Source organism: Dendropsophus ebraccatus, chromosome 5 (assembly GCF_027789765.1).
Source record: "Dendropsophus ebraccatus isolate aDenEbr1 chromosome 5, aDenEbr1.pat, whole genome shotgun sequence".
Classification (NCBI taxonomy): Eukaryota; Metazoa; Chordata; class Amphibia; order Anura; family Hylidae; genus Dendropsophus; species Dendropsophus ebraccatus.
This window is the reverse complement of record NC_091458.1, coordinates 55,976,594-55,992,000: the sequence shown is the minus strand read 5'-3', so window position 1 is coordinate 55,992,000 and position 15,407 is coordinate 55,976,594. Positions and strand designations below refer to the sequence as shown.

Sequence of the window (15,407 nt, the reverse complement as noted above, 5' to 3'; positions counted from 1 at the left end):
CTAATATGCTGATTTAAATCTCTGCTCATTTTGAGCTTAAGAGTCCAGTGGGCAGTCCTTCTCAATTCTTCAAGTGGAATTTTAAGCAAGGATTCAGCAAGGAAATTCCTTGCCTTTTGCTCAGTGTGAACTGGCCTTTACATACAAACATAACTGTTACTCACTTAATAGGACCACCCACTGCACTGAAAATGAGCAGAACTTTAGACCAATAAATGACATTATACTATATATTTTTCCACTACACCACGGCAGGTTCCCTTTAAATGTAATATGCAGCTTTTAATGAAGCTACGAGCTGCATCTGTAACACACATTATATGAAAGGGTTGACCACCAATCCTACCACTTTGGTACTACCATAGTATATTGAGTTATCACCGGCGTCCGGTGATAACTTTATAGATTTTCTGACCACTGGACCCGATTCCATTAGTGTGAGACGGCACCTTTATCCCCGTTAGTTGGATATTCATAGTATATTGAGAACACAAACAACATAATGTAATACACTGAGCAATATGGAAAGTTTTTAGAAACTGATCTTGGATCCACAAATAACTTTTTTTTTAAACTAAAAAGCTCCAGTTCCATAAAATAGTTTATCATTGCAATAGTTAAGGGGTTGTCTAGCAAAAGTCTTTTTCTTTCCAGTCAACTGGTGTCAGAAAGTTATATAGATTTGTAATTTACCTCCATTTAAAAATCTCAAGTCTTCCTATACTTATCAGCTGCTGTATGTGACACAGTGCTCTCTGCTGCCACCCCTGCCCTAGACAGGAACTGTCCAGGGTAGTAGGAAATCCCCATAGAAAACTTTTCCTGCTCTGGACAATTTCTGTCTCAGACCGAGAAGTCAGACTGTGTCAGACTGAGAAGAATACACCACTTCCTGCAGGACAAACAGCAGCTGATAAGTATGAAAAGTATGCTTGAGATTTTTAAATAGAAGTAAATTACAAATCTGTATAACTTTTTGAAAGAAAAAGATTTTCGTTGCATAACCCCTTTGACATAAAATTCAATAGCAAAAAAAGGTACTGGATGAAAGATCAAACTAAAAAATGTTGAAGATAAGTTTTAGTATGTAGTATAAAAATTTACAGGGGGTGAAATCGCCATGTTTGATATCCTATATTAATAGCAAGTAGATATACTGAACAGCGCCCCCTCTCAGATCAGATGTGAATGATGTGCATATCCCAGAGAGGCTTCAATGCTCCTCAGTATGTCATACGTTTAGTATTCTGGGCACTTGTCACTGACTCACTTGGGGGAGGGGAAATGGTGCACTGACTGAATGGGAGGCTGGAACAAGACTGGTATACAGACAGAGAACGCTGAAAAGACATACAGGGAGGGGGGATAGTTACTGGACGGGTAAAGGCTACTATAGCAGAGGGGTAGGGAAGAAATCGGTGTACGTAGAATGTGGACGGAAGATTTGCCCACCTTCTTAGACGTTTAAAGATGTGTCATGCAGAAGTAGATGGGAGAAAGAAAAAGCACCGGAAAAGATCAATGGATGAGCAGAGGTGGAATCCAAAACAAGGAATTTAAAAACCATGTGGGTGTACATGGAACCAAAACATGCATTACTGAGCAAAGACGCAGGGGTTTGTAAGGGAAAAACAACAGGATAAAGCAGAATGCTGGTCTATAGAACAAGGAACAAGTGAGGAAAAATCATGCTTAGTTATTACAATACATGTCATACGGGAAGGTAAAGAGAGTAGGCAGACATGCTTAGCAAGGTAGGAAAATAGTTCTTAATATGAACAGAGCTGGGACTGATCTCTGCATGGTTCACTACTCGGATCTATTGTGACAAGCTGACATTTTTGGTCAAATGGAAATTTTCCCTACAGTCTGAAAATGGCATATACAGTACATTATAATCTACTACCTAAATACTGGCCAGACATTTGCTATAGGGGTCAACAGAGATGGCATTATCTATGGTAAAAATGTTAACATGTAGGCTATGTTCCCAATTGGCTAATAATCATCATGATCATTATTAGCGGCCGTCTATATTACCAATATAAGACCAATACCTTTCCCGCTATATTCCTGAAGTGGGAACATAGCCTAATATTGTTATTGTGGCAATTCTCCGGTCAGATTAGGGGGTAACATTAGCTGGAGTAATGTTACAAGCTGATGTCCCACAAATCGCATTTGGTCCAAATTTAACACAAATTTTGAATTTGTTAGAAACCAAACTTTTTGTAACAGAACACATTGTTTTTCCACAATGGAACTTAAATGAATATTGAAAGATTTGTTCATCGCTAGGAGTAACCCATGCACTGACCGCAATATCCTTAAAGGAATCCTGTGGATAGCTCATCACTATCTTTCTTCCCAGAAAACCTCTGTGACATACTTTACATAGATTACCCGTCACTAAAAATAACTTTTGAGATGTCATTAGGCATCTCAAAAGTTATTGATCACAGTGGGTCTCACTGCTGAGACTTAAAGTGATCAGGAGATATAGCTGGGGAAATCAACTCCCCGGCCATATCTCCGTAACGGCTAATTCTGACAATGTAAGTGGGAATTAGTGGCTGGTCGGGAAGTGGATCGCACTGCTCCCTTGCCCACTCCCCAGCTATATCCCCTGATCACAGCCTGGGACCCACTGTAATCAATAACTTTTGACATTACTGATGACATGTCAAAGAATCTTTTAATGACAGTGACTCTTTAACAGAGATGCTTACTTCCCTAACAAATAGATTTGTTTTATTAGGTTTTCTTTACATACAGAAAAATATAAAAAAAAATTAAAAATAAAATCCTGCTAAATATAAAAAATATAATACCCTGTAACTATCAGCAATAGCCAAACAGATGTCATCTCTGTTGTAACACAGCAACAAGAAGCAAAAGCACATTACAATCCAGGCTTATTCAGTTTATAAATTGACCTAGTTATTCTGTATCCATACACTGTAGTATTAAAACAGGATAGAAGCGTGTGAACAGAGGGTGACAATATAGCAACGTTGTTAAAGTTGCTAAAATACGGAAATCCAGCTACTGTAACTTTCAGGGCTACTTTGTAAAATATTGCACTATGAATCCTAGTTTAAATTCTTCTGCTAGATCAGGGGTAGGGAACATTGGCTCCCGAACTGTTGCAAAACAACAACTTCCATCATGCCTGGACAGCCAAAGCTAAAGCTTTGTTGTAGTTTTATAACAGCTAGACAGCCAGGATTCCCTACCCTGCATGTATAAGAATTAAAAGGTTGCATTGTGAGAGAAGTAAACCAAAGGGTTAAATCCATAGCTTTCTTTTCTCCCCACCCTTACCTCCCTTTGGCAAAACAGCTCCGCCAATGGGAAGCAAGTCCAGGTGAGACAGAGTCCAACCCCTCACCTGGCACAGTGCAGAACAGAGCTGTGGGATACTACAGAGGTACTACAGGGAGTGCATCTCCTCCAGTACTTTCCCTCGCTTATTTGGGAGCTTTCTTGTATGCATTGAATAAAGGTGCTGGGGTGAACCCTTCTTGGACCTTGGCCAGAATTGCCCCCATGTGCAGGAAGGGATGAGGAGTTGGCTTCTGCGAGTGTCCAAAACTCTGTAATCTACTTTAGTTCTGCAGCTGGCTTCTGCTTCTTCTTGCTGCAGCACAGTAACAGTTTACAAATAGGAAAAGCACAGGAGTTTCTGGAATCTCTAACACACTCCAAGATTATTCCATTCACATCGCTGGACCTTTGCCTGGCCTGTCAGAAGTGGTTTTAGGGCACTATCCTTCCCAATCTGACACTCACTAGAAATCCGCAAGCTTATTCCTGTTTTTTTTCTGCTCCCCCCCCCCCCCCCCCCCCCCCTCCCCATCCCAGCCTCTACTGTCGCACAATCTGTCAGAGCCCTAACATTTCCTCTCCCTTTTCTGTGCTGGTAAAGGGCTTTTCCAATTGCTGTCTAAAGAAGAGAGCGGACAGAGTGCTTCAGGAGCGACTGAAAGAAAAGGGGCTGAGAAGCGAGCAGCCCCTCCTCACAAGATCTGAGGAGAAGCGTCCTGTGTTTGCCAGACCCTGCTGCAGGCTGAAGTCATGATTTTGGGTGAGTAACCATTTTCCACCTTTTTTATTATTTTTCTGATTCCTTTTTCCTTAAGCTGTTGCCGTAATGGATTCTATTGATTGTATTGCCTCTGCATCACTTTACTAAGCTCCCCTGTTATGTTCTGCTATGTTATTTTTATCTCCCCATTCACAGATTTACTGTGTCTCCCTTTGATGCTGCCTGTTTTGTAGATGTTCAGTGTCTTTGAATCGTTTTCCTCTGCACCATCAATGACTTCTACTTGTCCCCTGTCCATCTTTTCTTGCACCTCTCCAGCGGTGTATTTGAGGAGTTCTTAAATGGACAGCTGCTACCCCTACTGAATATGCAAGAACTAGTAGAATAACTTTTTTGGTAACAATTGGCTTTCAAGTAATGACCGATAACTCTTGGTGGTCTTCCTATATCATTAATTCCCCCTTAAGAATTGACATTAGTGGAGACTACCCACTGTGCTTTCCCACTGAACTTATCCTGGTCTCACAAACCAGTATTGAAGGGTTTCCACATCTCTCTGTATTCTTTACTCCTCTCCGTCTTGATGGTGCAGTTGATGGACCACTCTCCATCTCTTAGAACTTGAAGAAAAACTTTTTATCCTACAAACCAGAATTGACTGGATTTTATTATAACTAATGACTACCGATTAATCCTCCCCTCCCTTCTCTCGCCCCCTCTCAACTTTATGCCCCTTCTCTGGCTGTAGTCTAGATGTGAGGATGGGGCAGATGGACCGCTGCTACTCCTGGTGCCGGTAGAATAAGTGTGCTCTTGGTCTGCTCTTTAAGTCAGAATGTTGTACAATAGACACAGTTCAGTCAGTACTGTAGCCTTTGTAATGTTTTGTAAAGTTTTTACCCATTTCGACATTTAAATGTTCTATCCCCCCATTGGTCCTGTAAACACTTGTCTGCATAGTAACAGCATCTGGATCCCTCGGTTCTAACTGAGGTACTGAAAGTAATGTAAAATCATTTTAAGGGAATCTGCATATATGAGAAAGGCCTCATAATAGCAAGATCTGTGTTTATTCTGCTGTGCAATACTAATCCTTGTAGGATTTCAGGGTAATAATCTGTGCTTTGGCATAGTTGTGTACAGTATGTTGTGTTTACTAGCCACCATATGCTGCATATTGGCTGGATGGAGTGAGGTATAGTTAGAGCTACTGAAATGTTAATGCACTCTCTGCGTAGGAAGTCTTTATGTTGTAGGTATTGGGAGCGGGAATATATAGGATGTCAGCAGAAGGATCAGCTACATGTGACTGTTGACTAGAACATACCCACACAATACAGGCAGAGTCTTATGTAAGACTCCTTTATAGAAAGTTTTATTTAAAAAATGTGGAATGTCAAACTTTTACTCTTTAACCTCCCACTCATCGGAGCAGTAAATCTGCTGGGTTAGCAAATTTGGTAGTGGCCAAGTGGGTATGTAGTTATTTGGCTATCTCGGCTGTGATGTATATTGGTCGCTGGGGAGTTGAAACATTCATTCGAATGGACACAGCTGCACGTGTCCCTCCTCACCTTGGCTCACCACCAACATTTTCAGCAGCTGCGCCTCTGTATCCCGCCTTGTAATTAAAATGAGACAAGGAGTCACTGTACCTGTTCCAGTCAGGACCTGAACAATGGCAAAACACCATTTCTTAAGACTTCTTACTTCCATCTAGCATTTTCTTGCATTCATGGAATGGAAAAACTCACAACAAACATTGAGATAAAACCAGACATAAAACTTTTTGAATTTAAAAGGGCAACAACAGTGTCGGACTGCGGTATGTGGGGCTCACCAGAGGAAATGATCCTGGGTGCCGACCAATGAAGGACCAGTGAGAAACGACATGTCAGTCAGTGTTTGTGCAGTTTCTAAAGCTGGGGGCCCACCGGAGGATCCTCGGTCCTCTGGTGGGCCAGTCTGACACTGGGGAACAATGTAGTTTATGAATGCTGAAAAGAAAATGGAAAAAATCTATACTGAGGAAACCACCTCTTTATCTAGACCAGATACTTTTAGTTTTTCATATCGCCATCAGTTTATCATTCATTCAGAAGGTATTTAGTAGAGACGAATAAACCGCAAGCTTGTTTGGGTTCGTCCAAACCCGAACTCTTGGCATTTAATTACCAGTGACGGAAGAAGTTAGATGCAGCCCTAGGAAGTCCTGAAAAACATGGAAACAACCTGGTGCGTTTACACAGAGAGATTTATCTGACAGATCTTTGAAGCCAAAGCCTGGAACAGACTATAAACAGGGAACAGGTCATAAAGGAAAGACTGAGATCTCTCCTCTTCTCAAATCCATTCCTGTCTTTGGCTTCAAAAATTTGTCAGCCCCTAGGTCTGCGTCTAACTTCTTCAACCACCGGTAATCCAATGCCAAGAGTTGGGGTTCGAACAAACCTGTACGTGCTTGCGGTTCATTCGTCTCTATTGAATACATTTGAATCAATAATCATCTGATGATCTTTTGACAGATACTGCCATGCACATTTTAGTCCACACTAACCATTAGAGTTCTTTATACTGACCATACATATCCTTTTTAGAAATATTCTGAAAAAAATACTTTTTTTACTGAGAGATCATTTGGGGACAAAGGACTTTTTTCTGAACAATAAAACAATTGGGCAAACATTTCAATTTTTGTCCGATAACAGTATGCAATCATTTGGCTAAAATGGTCGTTAGTTGTTAGATTTCACACGACAAGTGATCGTTTTGGTTGAAATCATCTGTTTTCATGAACGTCTACTTTAATCAAATGAGTATGGATATCTTAAGTAGCCTCCGATGTGTGTATAGCTAGTGTTCCTGATGGAGTCATGAATCAGTCCTGAATTGACAGGCACAATAATAGAGTAATGGATGCTTATTGAGATGCTAAGCTTGTTGACATTACTTCTCTATTTTATTCTGCAAATGGCATATGTTTAGTTTTCAAGGATATAAAGCTTGGTATGAATAACTTCAATTAACTTTGTATTGATCATTTCCTATGTGGAAACCATTGTTCGATACAAACAATGGATCCAAGGACACACCAGCAGAAAGAATAGCACAGACATACTAAGTGAGCAGAATAGGAAGATGTATAGAATTGCTAGGGTATAAAATGTTCATCTATAGATCATACTTGGGGATGTAAGCAGTCACAAACTTGACACCAAAAAGCTTTTAAAAGGCTGCAGTATTGACATTAAAGTCCATGCAGTGGAATATGAAACCACTTTAAAAATACAAAGATTAAAAAAAAATGGTGAGGTATTCTTCCAGGTAAGAAAGTCTCAGACCTCTTGTGACCCTTTAATCATAGTAATGTATAATGGCCTCCATTATACATATTGCACACGAGTAATGCGGAGTCTTATGGGACTGTGTGGAATTTTTATTTTTTTAATTAGCATGCGGTAGCTATGAAATGAATAGCTTGTGAAGCCTGATTTGTAATGGACTTCTAAGCATCTTTGTAATCTTACATCTGATTTGTCAATCCAAGTAAAGAAGATTGCTCCATCATCTCCCTGTAAATCTTCCCCAGCGGAGGAGAAATTATGGACGCATGACTAACAGTCAGAAATTGTTTACATCAAATTACTGTCTTTTTTATTGTTTCTATGTTACCCAGCAGCAAATTATCATTATGACAGTGATTTATATACAAAGGAATGACGTTACTTATACTATAGCAGGGGATGTATTTCAGGCATTGTTATGTTATTGTCCCCTAATCGAGAATTTTGTATCCTACTTAATAGTCCCAGCACCAGATTAGGCGTCTTATTATCATAGTACCATAAAAAGTACCACAATTAATTATCATTACCCCTAAATAAATCCCAAAGGGGGCGACTTTCTAGGAAGATAACCTAACAATATATTTAATAGAGTATTTGCTGGGAATGTTGTGTGTGCCCTTTATAGCTTGCTGGCCTATAAAGATACCACAAATGTGCTTTCCAGATTGAGAAGGGATTCAAAGTGTAAAAATCAGACTGTTCAGTCTCAAACCTCCTATCAATCCTGGAGAGAAGACTTGTTGAATTGTAGGGTCCATGCAGTGCACCCATCTATGCTGGTATCCTTCTCTAACTCCAAACTATGGGGCTTAAAGGGGAAGATAGCACAAGTGTTTTGCTCGAGGGCCAAACAATTGTTGAGCTGTCACTTATCTCTCCTGTCCTATCCCTGTCCTCCCCACACAAAAGAATATTCAGCATGGCTAAGCAATCCTGAATTTTCTATCAGAAGGGTAAGCTGCAGCCAGAGAGCTCTGGCTGTGGCTTATCTCTTTCAGAACAAAGGGGTCGGAAAGTGATTTTTCATCATGCCTGATCCCTATCTCCCCTGAAATCATCTCACACCTTACACCAACAGCCTAGGGGACCTTTACTGTTTGAGGTGTATGATTGGCCAGACATCCAGGAGTTGGTACTGTATAAGTACATGAGGCAAAATATGCTGAAGTGTGGCTTTCAAGAAGAGAGAATAGATGCTCCTCTTGATGTCTAGCCATACTTTTATTTACATTATTGAACAGCAATGCATTTGTAATACCTCTTACATCTTGTTGTTCAAGGCTTATTGACATCGCAGATGAGATTGACCTACAGATGTTGCAGTGTGTGGACTCCATTTGCTATCTATGGCTTAGAAGTAAATTAAACCTTCTGCATTATCACAGTACAACATGAAACAGTTAAATGACACAATCAGCTGATCTACTTCTGTATAGTTTTCACTGTTAATCCTCTGTAGCAATAACACAGGCTTATACCAGTCTATAAAATGGGCAATGCCATGGTTAACATGCTGTATAGTCTCCGATTGTACTGGAACATCTGTTGGCCTCTGCCTGGAACTTTGGGCATATGGGCTGTCATTCCTCATTTCTACTCAAGATCCCTAGCATATAATGAGGTGATAATGAGTTTGTATGTACCAGGAGACGGATGTGTTTAGAAATAGGCTCTCACTGGGATCTATGTAAATTTTTTTTTGTATTATTTTAGGACTTTGAAAGCATTGGTCAGGCAGTGGCTTCTCTCTTCAGTATTCATCTGTTCTAGGAATCTGAATACTACCAAGGACAGTGTTCTTTCATTGCTGAAGTAACAAGCGCAATGACCTTTCTTTTTTGTTTGACTGGGTTTTTAATGCATACTAGTTAAAGGTTTCACAAAAGTTGTACTTAAATCAGTCCGCTTAGTATTTTTTTTTTACCAAATCAACCAGAACATTAAATAACCTCTAGTAAGGGACAATATAACTAAGTAACTATGGATGTCTTGTGCCATTAGGTATATAGTTGTATGTAAAGGAAACAGTATAAATTAGAGAAAGAGGTTGGTTGGGAGAACGTTAGAAAAATATATCTAGTAAACTTCTGGCAGCCAAACCTTTTGCTTGTGAGGAAAAGAAGAATCGGGGAGGTCTGATCTCATTGTGTTCTGGCAGGACCTTATACCCCTCTCCCCCTTGAAACAAGTATTCATGTTCATCTGAGCTAAGTGTGCATGTTTATGGTGGCATTGGGTAAAATGACTGTCAGCCATATGAGCATTAAATGAGTTGACCAATATCTGACTATTTTGTTAAAAATGAATGATGAAAGTATGCTACTTACCTTGACTTGGTACTTTATTTTTCCACAATTATGTAGATCTGTGAAGCTGTTCCCCCTCAATTACTGGTCTGTCCATTGGGTGCATCCATCTGTCCTGCGGAAGTCACTGTGCCTCCTCCACAGTGCCTGCACTAGTTTCTAGCAAGTAGTGCGGCGGTCCTATGTAGGAGTGATGGAATGGTCATTGGAGTCGGGAGGAAGGAATTTTTCTTTCTGTGATGGAGCAATTGGCATCTGCCTCATAAGGGTTTCTGCCTTCCTTTAGATTAAAACTGTAGGGTTTCTGTAGGTTGAACTTGATGGACTTTTGTCTTTTTTCAACCTTATTACCTTTGTTACTATGCTTCATCATTAGGTGCCATCTTATGGCGGGTACACCAACCAGTCCCTTTTAGTTCATAGGTATGGTCCACTTAATTTAGCTATATGTTCCCATAGATTTGTCATGTAACTTGTTATGGAATCTTCATGAAATTAGACTTTGACCTGCGACCAATTTGTAATCTCTTTCTTCCGCATAAAAACACAACTTCAGTCAACCCATATTTTTACATTTACAGAACTACTGAATAGGAGCGGAATAGACATTACAATGAATGCAAACTCATTCTCCTTGTTGTGCAGGTATATGTCACCATACCATTCTTGTAACATTCTCCCCCTCTGTGGCGGACCAACACAGCCCATAAACTCCTAGCCCTTTTGGTATTTAGTAACCTGTTGGTCCGTGTGAACTGAAAGCCTTGTAGTGGTTCATACTTGGTGAAATGACCTTCCTTCAAAAACAACAAAACATATGGGGTAACACCTGAGAACTTAAAACATCCAACAGCATTTCAACACTATCAAATTCCACCTGTTAAAGGGTTTTGAATATAAAGTAAAAGTACATGGCATTCACACATTCATCATATTGAAAAGTTTTATATGTTTTATCCCAGTTTCAGAAGTTCCTTTTTCCATTATCTGTAATCAAAAGAAAAAGTTACACAATGGGAAGAGATTGTAGATTGTTTGCACACATAACAATAGTTGTATAGCGAAAGTCTGGCAAGGGAGAGTTTATCAGTGATAGTGAATGGGCTAGGGTACACTCACAAGGGAGCAACAATACTTATGTCAGGTTTTTACACTAGCAATAAAATGTAATCCCTTCTGGTCAGCCAAGTAAAGCAGTGCACTTTGCAGAAGTCAAGTATGGAGGGAAAACATTCAGCTTCTGCCACACCTAGAGGAACATAATAGGAGCTTTCCCCTTTAGTTTGTAATTTGAGCGATTGCTTAACAGTCTATACCCCATAGAATGTAACTTCCTAAGGCTGTAACCTTGGCCGATTCACAGTTGCGAAATTTAAAGAAAAGAAATATTTTCTTTATGTAGTTAAAATAATATGCCATTGTGTTTAGGCCTAATAAAAAGACAGTACTTCAATTGCATATGCACTGACAAATAAATGTGAACCTGACAATTAAAGCATGGGTCTGCATGGTATGATGCTATTATATTATTACATACATTACAATTTTTGAAATCCCTGTCACATTTTCACATGGTGTTGCTAATCACAGTGCCAGGTAGGGTTCAAAAACACCTTCATCAACTTTAGATCTGTGAATTTCTGATCAACAGTAAAGAAAACTGTGTTTTCCCCACCCTCCTCGTTTTAAAAAGAAGCCCCCTGGGCAGGAGCAATGACAAGGTAGCCTAGAGCAAAGAGCTGGGCATCGTCAATATGCCTGCGCCACTTCGGGGCACTATGGCGCATGTGCTGAATTCTGCTAGTGCTGAATAGGATGATCCTGCCCAGGGGCCTCGCTTTTGAGAAGGAGGGTGGGAAGGAAGACCCAACAGGCCAAGGACATGGAAAATCTAGGCCCTGTCTTTTTGACACTGTGCCGCCAGGTTTAAAAGATGTTTTTTTTTTACAAACACAAAGGCATCTGCAGCCAAATGGACCTCTGGAAAGGGCTGGCATTAAACCTGGCTATGCAGCAGTACCAGCAGTTTGAGGTGGGGGTGGGGTGACAGGGAGATATAGATCCACTTTAAGAAATATAAAGAGATTAAGCAAAATCTAATTTACAGTGAGTACTCCCTCCATTGATGTTAATGTCAGGTATGGCCGCACTTCTGTGAGTGGTATACAGCTGCTCAGTATAGATAGGGACAGAGCTCACCTGGCAGTTCAGATGCAAAACTCAGCCCTCAAGGGCTTTACTTGGAAAAGAGGATTAATGTAAACTTCCATATTGTGAAATAATCCTTTTTAAGGTCTCATTGGCCATTTTCTTTATAAAAAATAAACGGCAGCATATATTCTTTTCTGTTCTTTTTATTTTTATGACAAGAAATCATTCAACAATGGAAATGTTTTCAAGAAGGACTGGGAATAAAGACAAAAGGAAGTCATCATATAGACACATTTCCCAAGATTAAAGTGTAGCTCTTGCTTACTTTACCTTGAAACTACAGTATATCAATACCATTTCAGCTAGTAACAATGGGTAGACTGATATTTTAGCAGCCATCTGTAGTGGAGCTGACGCGTGTGAATGGGGATTTCAATACACTTGTAGTTATATTGATTTATTACTGCAATAATGGAATCAATGCACTCTATCATTGCTGTCCTTGTCTGCCAAGTCATCTTAATGTTGCTGTTTTATTTACTCACTGTGTTTATAGATATTAGATTCAAATCAGTAGAAGCAAATAGTTTAGACATATTTGACCATTAAAAAAAATTGGGCCAGAAATCATTATAGTATAAAATAAAAAAAATTATATTTACATATGAACTCTAATGAACGTTTGGACTTTTTTTTAGCAGTTTATTTGGTGGTGTCACATTTCTATACATTCTATAGTTCTTCCATCAATTGTACAGATGCAATTATAGAACATATAGGGCAGTGGTGTCCAACCTTTGGTTTTGACTGTCTTGCTGCTTTTGAAAGTTTTTTTTTTTTTTTTTTTTAATTTGGCGGATGACCACATTAAATGATCTTTTTATGTATGTTTGTAAAATTGAATGAGTGATTAGTAGAGATAATCAAATTTGGCAATAGTTCTGCTGAAAGTACAGCCTATGGCTAAGTTCACACAGCATCTTTTTTTAAGTAACGTTCATTGTTTGATAATGACAGCCGTAAATAATGATCATGAACAATATTGATAACTGTCATTGTAAAATTTTAAAAACAACAGCCGATATTTTGCATAAAAAGACATGTAAACATAGCCTATGGCTGTATCTATTTTTTTCCAGGCAGTCCTCAGGCTGCATCCCACTTCTCCAGGCAGGATTCAAATGTCCATCATTAAGGTTTGTGCGAACTCAAGCTTTCGGTAGGTTCGCCGATCTCTAGTGATCAGTCTTTCATCATGATTCTACACCAACATAGGGACTATCTCAGTACATAGTATAATGAGTCATCAAATGCCTTATGGTACCTCTACCTACACAACCTGTATAGCTAATAGTACGTGAACAGTGTAGTATGAAGAAAATCTTTTTAATAAGGACATATATATTTTTTAAGTCAATATTCTGTAGGAGGTATAAAAACCATTACTGGTACCTTTCCCACAGAAGAAAACATATGTGTATTGCAATGTATTATAGGTTATGATGGATGCTATATAATTAGAGGGTTGTGTCTGATGATGCTCTGGATGTCACAATGCTGTATATCAGTAGACCTTCCCTGTCCCACATACTTTTCCTCATCTCCTCCCTTGCTTATTCTTACAGCTAATTAAAAAGAAGTCCATGGACAGTAAGGCAGCCTTTACATACAGCAATATGATATAGGCTGACATTTTCAGAAGAAGTAAATAATTGCTGTTTACATAGTTTCCTATGAGGAAGCATGGCGGTGAACCATTCATGGGGACTCTGTTGCCCTGAGCTGTGCACTAGGCAGAGGTCATTTAGCTTTTGGTTTGTGGCAGTTTGCAGAGTGACAGATGTGTCCCTTGAGGATGTGTGCTGAGCTGACCATGCGAATGGCTCTTCTTTGTCCTTATCAGGCTCAGCGTTTTATTTTATCCACTGAAACAGTGTACATGTTTTCACTGTTAAAGGGACCCTGTTTGTCTAAAAGGTCACCTTGCAATCTATTCCAGACAATCAATTATAAAAATATTACATCTGGCAAAATAGTTTTAGGATTGCTGAAGCGGGGAAGTCAATGACCACACATAACCAGATGACTAAAGTATGAAATTCGAGACTTTGCATATGTAAAGAAAACCCCTAGTTGTAAAGCATAAAGTCTTAAAGGGGTACTCCGACACCAGGTAAAAAAAGACTAAACATTCTGCAGAAACATATAGAATTGCTTACCTGTCTGACCGATTCTGAAATCTCCAAAAATCTACTTGGTTTTGGGGTCTTAGTTCTGCATTTCATGGTTCCACTTTCTGGTTGAGCAGGTGCTCAGTACTACAAGTCCCAGGATGCTTTCCTTTAGCTGTTCATCAGAGTCTTCCCATCCTGCATATTCTAATACCCCAGCACTCATGCCAGTACCCTGCCCAAAGCTGTTGCAGAACATCTAATTTTATTGCAGACTATTGCTCAATCAGTGAGGTTCCAGCACCTGCTGCATCATTCAGCATGCTTTAATCACACCTCACTCTCCTGTTTTCATACATAGGGGGACATTTATTATCCCAAAAAGGTGTATTTTGGGGCGGAAAATGGGCAGATGCAAATAAATGTATTCGCAAATGGCCGTCTTGCGAATACATTTTCGCATCTGGCCATTTTCCGCAAGGTTTTCTTGCCGAAAAATGATAAGGAAACCTATGCCAGCTCTGAGCTGGTGTAGGTTTTCTCGGCGCGCACACTGGTACACACAGGATTTTTGTAGAGGCAATGCGCCTCTACATAAATCAGTGTACTGTCGGTGCTGCGGGGACATTTGTAAGCCCAGCGCAGAAAACACAGAACTTAATAAATGTCCCCTGTAGTGTTTTTGAGGCATCTATGCTGCAATTTCCCCACTATTTTGCAGTTACACATTTGTGGTAAAACAACACCATTTAGTCTACACTGCAAAAAAGAGGTAAAATCACTGTAAGAACACATGAAACTGTGTGAAAATGTGTGAACGCAGCCTTAGGGAGAGTGGGGTTTGAGCACAGCATGCAGCATTTGTATGCTGAATGATGCAGCAAGTGCTGCAAACTCACTGACTATACAATAGTCTGCAGAGAAATTAAATATTGGGCAACACTGTTGGGCAGGGAACTGGCAGAAGTGCTAGGGAGAAGGGAGTAGGTAAGGTGGGAAGACTGAACAGCTTGCAATTAGTCTTAACTTAAAATCTCTTATCATTCTAGTCTTATGCACACCTACAGTATGTGTTTCCTTGGTAACAGACTACAAATAAACTCAGTGTAGTCTGATCTAGTGGTCATGTTCACTTTTATTTCACCAATACCTGCTGGTAACATACATTATTTACATTACTTTACCATGTAAGACCTCTCTGAGCTCATATTCATTCATATTTCTGTAACAATATTAGCAGCATGTTCTACTCTCATGTCAATTGAATATTCTAGCTGGGGACAGAAACAGTACTGTGATATCCATACAACAGTGCCAACATTTACAAGTGCATTCTTTTCTGCGGATCTACCCTGTATTATTTCCTTTTGTTTGGCCAAACAAT

At 39.6% G+C, this 15,407-nt stretch overlaps 1 protein-coding gene across 2 annotated transcripts in view; it reads left to right on the top strand.

The window, feature by feature from the left end:
* Nucleotides 1-3,373: 3,373 nt before the first annotated feature.
* Nucleotides 3,374-15,407, top strand: part of ZNF385A (zinc finger protein 385A) — a 151,854-nt gene continuing 139,820 nt past the window's right edge. The window contains exons 1-2 of one of the 2 annotated variants that reach the window (XM_069970240.1): nt 3,374-3,430; nt 3,929-4,087. In XM_069970240.1, the coding sequence (XP_069826341.1) occupies nt 4,078-4,087 (10 nt within the window). In that variant the 5' untranslated portion in view covers nt 3,374-3,430; nt 3,929-4,077. Of the gene's footprint in view, nt 3,431-3,843; nt 4,088-15,407 lie in introns of those variants that run through there. The other variant, XM_069970239.1, reaches the window with a different exon arrangement.